This window comes from Amphiura filiformis, chromosome 1 (genome assembly GCF_039555335.1).
Source record: "Amphiura filiformis chromosome 1, Afil_fr2py, whole genome shotgun sequence".
In the NCBI taxonomy this organism is placed as follows: Eukaryota; Metazoa; Echinodermata; class Ophiuroidea; order Amphilepidida; family Amphiuridae; genus Amphiura; species Amphiura filiformis.
The window spans coordinates 82380369-82391259 of NC_092628.1; the positions used below are offsets into that span (position 1 = coordinate 82380369).

Genomic DNA, 10891 nt, shown 5'->3' on the forward strand with positions numbered 1-10891 from the left:
CGCAGAAATAAATTCTGCTTCCAACGCATTTTACAGATTTGTAATACAATAGCCCTTTTGGAATAATGGCCATTATTTAAGGGGTTAGTTACTTTTTTGAGATGTTTAGTTGACCTGTCTGGTGTACATTATCAGGGTCAGAATTTCGGCGTGAATCAGAGAATCGATTCTTACAAAGATTCTCGTAAACAAAGTTGCGTGAATCAAAGTTGATTCCTGCAAACGTTTGTAGTTTACACAGAAGTTGATTTGCGAGAAGCAAATGATTCCCACAAATTTATTCTGAAAACGAAATTCTGACCCTGATTATATGTTTGTTAAAGAAAGAAGACAACGTATTGGGCTTGCATTAATAATTTGTGATGTTAGGGAAGATGTCACACGACAATTCACGAAATAATAACGATTATTATATTGATACTAATCTGCGACGATAAAGGCCCGCCGATTGCGAGCTGATCAAAGTACTAGTATACTGTAACACCTATGTTCAGTAATCAGTTTCTGTATATCTTCCATTGTATGTATAGGCCTAAATAGTATCTCTTCAAATACAAAAAAAGAATGAGAAGTTTTGAGAACTGAAAATATGACATCTGACTGAATCATCAAAATGTCCCGTCACATTTCAAATAACTTCATTATTACGAAATTTTGATAAGTCGTTTTTTCAGGACTATCCACAGGGATATGAGACTACGGTACCTCTGCCTACACGTAGCGGTTAATTTACCATTACCATTAGGCTAAGACCACAACTATGCACCAGATGCGGTTAGCTTGACTAACCATTGAAGTATAGCAGATGCTCTTAACTTAAATCCATGTAAATTTGCCTTGATAGTTGATCTTTTTCGCATTGGTCACGGGTACAGTATAGTGCAATTACATACAACGGCAACGTAGCTGTACATGGAGGGCGGGATGGAGGGTGGTACACACACCCTCTAAGACAATAATTAAGGTTCACCGTTATTCCAAATCAAACATCAGCTGTTAAAAACTGGACTCTGCAATAACGGTCTTATTAAAATATTCGGAATAGTGGAAGATGACGATTTCACATTCGAAAAATTGACCTTCGGATGAGCAGGCTGTTTCCAGCATTGAATATCGCAAGATCAGATATACACCCTTCTCATTTAAACGTATGAAAGTTATCATTCTCCATGCATGTATCTTCAATTCTTCATGGAAGCTGGCCTGGTAAGTATTCCGGCCGGGTACATAATTACATTAGAAAGCACTAGGCAAACAGTTTTAAATGTATAATACATTACATTATTCCATATATACACTGCATCAAGATTTATAAATTGGGTAATCCTACACCAACATGCGATTTCCAAACACGGTTATCATACGCCCGTGCATCTATTCAAAATCACTCTCATCATGCGCATGTGACGGGATTTTGAATAAATGCACGGGCGTTTGATACCTACGTTTGAAATTCGCAAGCTCTATAATAATGAGACACGTGCTAGGGACGTCGAGAGCAGGTTCAATATAGCAACTCAGACAGCATACCCAATCTAATCATCGCTTTTGGTTCCTAATTGCTTGGAAATGATTTCAATTCAGTGCATCTACCAAACAACTTATTTTAACATCTTCCAGTCGACGTCTGAATATATGATGCTCCTCGTAAACTTCTAACCTCACTTCAAATCACTTCGATGATCATTAATTTAGATTTTTCGATTTTTCTTTATTTTTCAGGCAGTATACCTGCCATCAATACAGAGTCAAACCTGATCTGTACTCCAACCGTCCGACGACGGATCCCATGCCATTCTAGGTCTTAGTATGATTCAACAACTAATCGGAATGGCACGACACCCTTAAGACTCGTTGTTGTTGCTCATCGTGAGTGAGCCCGTTTGAAGGTCCGGATCATCTTGATATTAGTCCGGGATATTAGTCTGATGTGAACAATGAAGTCTATAAGGAGGTTTATTTAACCAATGGGCGCACTTTGGCGTCATCATCTGAACAGACATGTGCTTTATATTTCTCCACTTCCGACATATATTTGGACCACGCATCCTTCGGAGCTGAAGCCTAAATTGATGAAAGAAAATATCGAATGTGATAGTAAGTTAATTAACTCAAGGAAAGTCAGTGATGTCACTGAAATTCTTTATGCAAAACGATACATAAACATGATAAAAATGACAAGTAATGCTTCAAGCCGACTTAAGGGTAGTTTGCCGTTCTCTAGAATTCGATATGATTCGAACTATTTACTTAATTCGCAAAATCAAACAACCACTTTTAAAAGCTATTATAATGTGTTATTCAATGTCTTGTGAAAGTGCTCTACAAATTATTATAAAAGAAGTGATGAACACCAACATGCAAATCACGGCGATATATTTAAATGTGGTCAGTTTTCAGGATTAGTTACAATAATAAGAAAACAAAGGCACTTTTTAACCGCTGTCGTGCATCTATCGTCTCATTTATAACACGGGCGACATCAATTTTTAAGTAAAGGTGAAGCCGAGTTGTTTTACGACAAAAATAATGATGTCGACAGAATTCGATAGGATTAAACGGCCTTTGTTTTTATTAATCATCTATCGTCTGAACTTCATATCGCAGAAAGGGCGAACTCGTTAATTCTTTTCCTGAATCCCTTGTAACTTGGGGGACAATTTGCCTTAATTTTTACGAAAATTGGAGCAACTTTAATTTCTGACTCCCGTACAACACACAACTTGGCCTTGGACCTGTTGGACATAGTACAGGTCCAAAGCGCACAAATGTTCATAGACATCACCAAAAAGTAATTACCCCCCCCCCCCTTTATTGAGATAATAACTCAAAATCTATGCATCAAAATTTAAAATCGAAATAGCAAAAGGAAACACGGTTTTGTTTAGCAAATTTTGATGTCATGATGACCCTTTGAATTTGTTGCCATGGTGAATGAATGAAAAAGACCCTCATTCTAAAGTTGCACCTAAACCCATTGAAAATATTGCTTTTGTTGCTAGAGTGCCTGGTCGGTACTGGTCACACCGCGGGTTATAATTGACCAGTCATGTAGAGAATGTAATGGTAGGCCTACACTGACTTTTTAGTGCAACTTTTGAAAATGCATCTTTTTCATTCAAGGAGTCACCATGGCTACAAACGATTAAAATCCAGACAAATGAGGTATCAAATGCAGAATTAACCTGGGTTTGTTTTTGCGATTTCAGTTTTTAAATTTGATACATAGATTTTGAGTTTTATATCGTAATAAAAGGGGGTAATTACTTTTGGTAGGTGTTTATTTGTAATGCTTGGGACTAGTCGAATAATTTGATGTTTTTGAGTGAATTTGGAGCATATTTAATTTTTGCCCTCCTGCATGATCATGGGCATTTTTCTTGTCCACCTTGCCAATGCTTTTCTCAACTCCTAATCCCGGTGAAATTATAGGCCTAAAATGTATTTCATTTAGATGCTATGAACAAAAAAGTGATAGCCATAGCCTCATCCCCCATATACCGTTCTATGGGCTGTTGTGATGAAACATGTTTTTGTTCTAATATCAAAACAGCTAGTGCAATTTACCTCAAAACTTGGGAATCAGACTATTTTGGGACAGGCCTCAATTTGAGGTACAAAACACAATACAAAAATCAGACTACCCACCTTTAAAAGTGACGTCGTATTGCATAGGGTTAGGGTCTATTAATAATAATAAGGCTGTATGGGACATCAGCCTACCTGGCCTTTAATTTGGTAGCCGTGTGCCTTTCTCTTTATAAAGCATTTAATCAACACAATTCGTAAGATGGGGAGAGCAAATCACTTGTTACATGTAAATAAAACTTCTATGCTATTGCTACTGGATATTTAACAGGGGTACTTTCGCCTGACACCAGGCATTGTTTGGTGGAATCAGGCGAAATACTTTGGTAAAATATTTGATAGAGATCTGTAGAAGGCTAAATTGCTCTCATTTCACTGCTACAAAGGAATCTACATTTTCACTTGTAAATTGACCAAATGACTTAAGGTGGTACTTCACCAATTGATAAATTTGTGACTATTTTTGCATTTTTCTCAAAAAATAATAACACACTGGTAACAAATGTTATGTATATTATACATATAGAGGCAAAGAATCCAGTTACTACACTGGAATTTCAGTGACTCAAGACAAGCAGTACATTATTTATGATAAGAAAATAGGTACCACTAGAATGTAGGTCTCATTTCTTAACATAATGAACCACTTGTCTTGAATCACTGATATTTTAGTGAAGTAATTGGATTCCTTTCCCTTATAATATACATACCTGTAACTTTTGTTACCAGTGTGTATTTATTTTTTGAGAAAAATGCAAAATAGTCACAAAATGTATCAGGGGGTGTAGTACCACCTTAATTCAGTTAGCAAATGCTGCAAATTCACAATGGTGTAACAGAGATTGAGTTGGCCTTAAGTTGCCTGTCCAACTGCGATTTATAGCACACCTCACTTCTTATCAAGTGCAATATAGTACACCTGACAGCCCATCTTAACATTTCCAGAAGTGCGATTTGTAGCATGCCTGTTATTTTCAAAACTCAACCCATGATGTAATATGAAGTCAAAGGCATAACATCTACTACATGTACAATTTAGAACTGATTGCTAGAAACCAACATTTTTTTTAAACCCTAATGATGGTGACCATGCTTTCCTACAGAGTGTGTGTCAGTGTGTGGAACTGGAATTTACTGCTTTTCAAGTGCAATTAAACCAGCGTTGGACATAAGACATTTTTTATGTACAGTAGTATTAAGGGGGTACTACACCCATTGATTTTTTTTTGTTTTTTTTTGCATTTTGTGAAGAAATTACAAAAAAATTGGACAAAGTGGTATGCAAAATGAAGGGCAAATCTTCTCGTTTTATTGGTGGCATCGGTATCAACGTAGCTTACATGCTTTTAAAAGTAGAAGCCAAAAGGTGGTACATCACTGATGATTTAAATTCACTTCATTTTGGAAAGCTTACTATCAACGGATTTCGTTAAAATTTTGGATATGTGTTGCTAACACGTTAGGGAAATAAAGTTGATATGTAAAATGGGAATAAGTGGTTCCTGATTTCTTTTATGACTTCATGAACTTGGTGCTCCAAAACAAAAAAAAAAGAAACTGGTTAAAATGCTTCTATTTTCAATGTTGAGCTATATTTTGTATTTTTAACTTGCGACATTATTTCACTGAAACTTAATTAAGCCACAGGTAACAGGTTACCACAACCATACTAAAGCAATGTTGAAAAAAATTGTATTTCTTGTCACCTATACCACCATATTGAGTAGTTTTCCGTAAGCTTAGCTTTTGTGATTTTGGTAACTATTTTATATTTATTTGTGAAATCCATCTCAACTAGGCATTTTTAATTGTACTCACCATTTACATCCCAAGGTATATTAGTATATCCACCTTGCACTTCTCGATATATATCCAGTTAAAGACAGAATATCAAAATTATTCCTCATTATGATATCACAAACTCTCACATGTGTATTCAAAATTGATGCTTAAATTTGACCTGAACCAATTGACCTATAACCTGACATACGGTGACCTAATAGCCTTTTCTTCTCCTAACAACACATTATAATATTATTGACTAATGACTATACATCCATTGTGTAAGTGTTTATATATTTTGCATGCACCACTAGATTTTCTATAGAGAGTATAACAAAGGATTTAATGTATTCTATTCATGTACCCTACTTGAACATGCTGAATAGAATAAATCATGGTTTGTTATGAAACACGATCTGAGTAACTAGGATACAGTAAACAAAATATATATAGGGCTAAAATGACTTACTACAATTGTTTAAAGCACTTGTTTTTCTTCTTTTTTCATATTTTTTTTTATTTCACATGATCCGTGCATATATCGCCTAGCTATAAATGAAAAAATATTTATTTAGACCAATCAAACCAATATATGGGTGTAGTACGCCCTTAACAGCTTGCACTACTTGATTTTTGTTACATTTGCATAATGCTACACATTTCCAAATTGTGTAGCAAAGAGATCAAAATTGAGTAGCATTTTGCTCTGCGATACCGGCTATGGCCAACACTGGCAATAACTAATTTTATATCAAATTTATATTGTTTGCGAGTTACAATGATATTATGAAAATGAATTCATGTCAATCTTGCCATCCAGTCCACCAAAAATACTTTATATATTATACTGTATAAAGAATACATGTACTCACCTGATCATTCTGTTTGGGTTTCTTGACCTGGCCCGTCTTGAGGGTCAGTTTTCCACCTGGACGTTTGCCGACCTGACGAGACAAGCAAATCTCACACGTTAAATACAATTCACCACTAGTTTTGCTCTTGAAAGTTTATTTATTTTCAATTTCAACATTCTTACAACTTACAAGGTGACATATTTCTAATAACATACTGTTACAAGTTGATGTACTGACTTCCAGCTTTTTTTTTTATTGTCATGGATTATTACCTCGCTACAAATGTATGTCAAGATCTCACAATATAATCTGGTTTGGCATTCATGATGTAGGCCTACAAGCCTACATGTAAACAGTGAATACAAACATACCCTCTACTAAAATTCAATATTTTTTATCAGTTTCACTTTTGAACACAAAAATGCAAATGATTGTAACAATTCTGGTTGCCTAACTAATTAATAACATTTAATAAACATTTTAACTTGGTCTTTCTTTGACAATTTTGTAAAATAAAATATCACATAAGAGTCATTCCATACCAACTCACCTAATTTTCAGAAAAGGTTGGCTGGTCACCCTCTCAGATTTTATTTAAAATCACTTATAGTCCAATGGGTCAAATGAACACAAACAGTAGGTCTCAACTCCTTGTCGTTTCTGAGTTGTGGCTCGTTGAATATTTGATGTTTTTTGACGCAATTTGTCCACAAGTTTCCCATTGAAATACACACAAAATTGTCCTAAATACCAACCCAAATTTTATTATGTGCCACCATAAACCAAACTCACACATATTCAAAATATTTCCGATGTTCCTCTAGTCTACAGAAATCAAAGTGGTGTCAAGCCATCTTCATGGTTTTCAAAATGACTGTTTGGAGATCGCATTAAGGGGGTACTACACCCCTGTGGTAAATTTATGAATATTTTTGCATTTTTCTCAAAAATAATAACACACTGGTAACAAAAGTTATGTATATTATTGGGGCAAGGAATCCAATTACTACACTGGAATTTCAGTGACCCAAGACAAGCGGTTCAGTATATATGATAGGAAACGAGGTACATCCTAGCGGTACCTTATTTCTTATCATAAATAATGAACCGCTTGTCTTGGGTAACTGAAATTCCAGTGTAGTAATTGGATTCCTTGCCCCTATAATATACATAACTTTTGTTACCACTGTATTATTAGTTTTTGAGAGAAATGCAAAAATAGACACAAATTTATCGAGGGGTGTAGTACCCCCTTAAAATACACAGTAATTGACATTAGTGTTCTAATTCCCAGAATGCAAAGTTCAACAATTTACTGTGTATTTCAATGAGAGATTCAAACACTAATTTAACCATGAAGATGGCTTGACACCACTAAGATTTCTGATGTCTGGCATTTTGAGCTTGTGTAAATATGGTTGTGGTGGCAGGCTTCCCACATGGTAAAAATTTGTTTGGTACTTTGGACAATTTTGTGTGTATTTCAATGGGGAAGTGAACAAATTGTGTGAAAAAACATCAAATATTCAACAAGCCGTAACTCAGAAACGACAAGGAGTTTAGACCTACTGTTTGAAATGTGTTCATTTGACCCATAGGGCATTGATATATGATTTAAAACAAAATCTGAGGGGGTGACCAGCCAACCGATTGGGTGAGTTGACATGGAATGACCCATAAATGATCTAGGTTTTAATGAGTTACGCCAGCCCTGCCTTTATAGAATTGCACATGAGTGGTGGAAGTGGGAGAGATGTTCCCCCTAGATTATTCTAGGGGGTGCCCCTACATTGTACACGTAAAACTCCTATGAGAAGATATTAAACTAAAATGCTCCATCTACATCTACCAAGACAGGGTTCCGGCAAAAACCTGGCAAAAATCTGTTTTTGCACAATTTTTTGCGCTCTGGACAAATGAAATTAACCCTTCAACTTCAAAGCTTCATTTTGGACTAAATAGTCACGAGATTGAACATTTTTCATGTGCAATTCTCCCAAGAAACCGCCCAAAAATCTGTGTACCTCTCTTAAATTTGAATGCTTCCACTGCCACTGGCAATGCAGGCGTGACTTCAATTGTGATGTTGAATTTATTGTGATATGATTTAAAAAAAGATCATGAGATTAGAATGAAAAGCTGAATGTATTAATGAATGATACAATTATTTGATATCTATCAATGTATGACAAAATAATTATGCTCTGCAAGAGAAAGTCCACACCAAGCATAACTTAGCTGTCGAGACAGAATTTGTCAATACAGACTACTGTCTCTGAACTCGTAAGAATGAAAGTTTAGTAGTCATGTAGTACAGTAAAGTAAATAAAAGTTAGTCTTTTGTTGGCCATGCCGTGTCTTACATGCGATAGTAAGCTGTATTTTTTCTTCGCTGCAGTTTCCTGTGGCTTTACTGGCTTAGTCTCCTCACTTTTGTCGCTGTTCGTCGAGGTTTCAGTTTCGCCAGATTCATCTTTTAACCTGTTTAATTTAGTTGTGTCATCATTTGTTGCACTGTTCTTTTCTACCGATACCGGTACTTTGACTTCGTGACTTTGTGATGACGACGAGCACGAAGATTCCGATTGTTTTCTGCGATTTTCTTCTTCTAATTTCTTTTTGAACATTTCAAGAAAGCTGCCATCATTCTTGAAAGTGTTGGCATTACTTGTGCTGGTTTCACTTGGTGCATTTGAGTCCTCTTGTGGGGTATTTTCACCCGTTTTTTCACTGTCACTTGAGTCTGAATGTACCGTTTTGTCAGCCATTTTATCTGTAATTGACTTTCAGGAAGTACATAGGGCTGACATACCTGGTGTCAACATTTATAGTGTGTTCCAAAATGTTTGAACCCACACCACCACATTGGGTTCGTTACTTTTAATGCACTCGGTGTTTCTACCGTCCCGACTCAAACGATTCTAGAAGTTTTTCTCATAAGCCCCGCCTACTTTTCCTGCCTTCTCGGCGACCCGGAAGTAACGTTTTCCATTGGTTTGTGTGGTGCAAAAAGAGGAAATTACCAATATTTGGCAACGAATTACAGGAATTCCAGTCGTAGATCTCGACTGAAATGGATATAATAGGTAAATAACACTTTCATTTATGCAATATCAAAAAATTGTAGGAGATCTATTACCAGTTTGGTAGAAAATCGAGTTGAAATGTGGGCATGTTTTTGGTATGAATTGACAGGTTCGTATTAAACTCAATGGGAATCTCAAGCTTAGGCTAAATTTTAGTCTCGGCATTATACAACAATATTTTGTAAATTTTTCTCGTAAATCGACTTGTCCATGTGTGGTATACACTCTCTTTTTCCATTTAAATAGTTAAGAATGGAAATTTTGGCCTTACGAGCGTAACAATTACGAGGTATTAATTGTCAGCGGTTACGGATTCTGCTCCCTCCGCCAGTAGTGCAAGACTGTGGAATTCGGCAATGTCGAGATAGTATTTTCACAAGTTCATAACCTAAAATGCACTTTATCACTGAGTGTCTCCCAACGAGTGTTTGTTTATTAATAACAAATGTCTTCATTACAAAAGAAAACTTCCAAACCTGGTAATTTAGATTATAGTTTTGAATTCCCACACATAAGGGGGCTGGCATTTTCTTCTGAAGAAATTTACGACCCCCTATCGCCGCAAAAAATTTTAGGACCCCCCTATCTTGGGTCGAAAAATGTTATGACCCCCCCCCCCCTTCCACCTTCACAGACTCGAGACAAATTATTTATTGCCGGAACTAAGGTGCGGACCGGGGCGGACCGCACCAAAACTTATAGTGAAGAAAGTGCATGGAGCGTGTTAAAATTTTTATTTTAAGTATTAAACTGTAAAGAAGGCCTTTGCATAGATTGTACGCACATTTCGATTGGGAAGTTAAAGCATGCGCGCATAGTCACCAGCCCTTCATAATTCTGTAACCCCCCCTATTTTGGGTGTTAACAAAATTATAACCCCCCTATTTTTTGTCTGAAACTTCTATGACCCCCCTGTATTTTTGGGACCCCCCTTCCGAAGAAAATGCCAGCCCCCTAACCACCTTCAAAATACAAAACACTGATTTGTTTACCTCTTTGATGAAGTATGTATTTATACTACTACTGTACGTGTAATTTTTTGCTTGTTAAATATTTTTAAACTGCATTTAGGGTTGTGCAATAATTATGAGTCTGGGGGTCAAATTTCAAACGACTCGCCAAAAATTGCTTGCCCCCACCCCCCCCTCGGCATGCCAAAATCGCTTGCCCCACCTCTTGGCCCGTCAAAAAATCTTTACCCCCCCTCCCTTTGCACATGCCATATTGTTGGGATCCCAATTTGCAAACCTTAAATGGTCTATATAATTATGTACATGTTGCGAGTGCAGCGAGCAGGAAAATTTGCATATTTAAGCGTTTCCGTACAATTTTCCTAAGCCTTTTCAGAGCGCTTTATTTAAAAGGCGCCCCAAGAATGTGTGCCAAAAATCATTTGCCTCTCCCCTTCGGCTCACCAAAATATCTTGTCCCCCTATTTTACCTCGCCAGGGCTCATAATTTTGCACATTGCACAGCCCCTTAGTGAAAAAAGTAAGTCTGTAATTAGAAATTTAAGGACCTAGGGCTAGGAATATAAAAGTGAAATGAAGGGGGGGTAAAATAAGGGACCGTTCACAAACA

The 10891-nt window shown here is 36.5% G+C and overlaps 1 protein-coding gene across 1 annotated transcript; it reads right to left on the reverse strand.

The window, feature by feature from the left end:
• Positions 1-397: 397 nt before the first annotated feature.
• LOC140154756 (uncharacterized) lies at positions 398-9036 on the reverse strand. The gene is made up of 3 exons (XM_072177324.1): positions 8588-9036; positions 6243-6314; positions 398-2064 (listed from the first exon to the last, which is right to left on the reverse strand). Exons 1-3 carry the CDS (start codon positions 8990-8992, stop codon positions 1957-1959), a joined length of 585 nt encoding a protein of 194 aa, XP_072033425.1. The 5' UTR covers positions 8993-9036; the 3' UTR covers positions 398-1956.
• Positions 9037-10891: the final 1855 nt, after the last annotated feature.

Excerpts from the sequence above, each read along its gene's own strand:
- LOC140154756 (XM_072177324.1), bottom strand. The coding sequence starts at position 8,992 with ATGGCTGACAAAACGGTACATTCAGACTCAAGTGACAGTGAAAAAACG. Across the intron at positions 6,315-8,587 it reads AATACAGCTTACTATCGCAT|GTCGGCAAACGTCCAGGTGG; the intron begins GTAAGACACGGC and ends TTGTCTCGTCAG. Across the intron at positions 2,065-6,242 it reads AACCCAAACAGAATGATCAG|GCTTCAGCTCCGAAGGATGC; the intron begins GTGAGTACATGT and ends TCATCAATTTAG.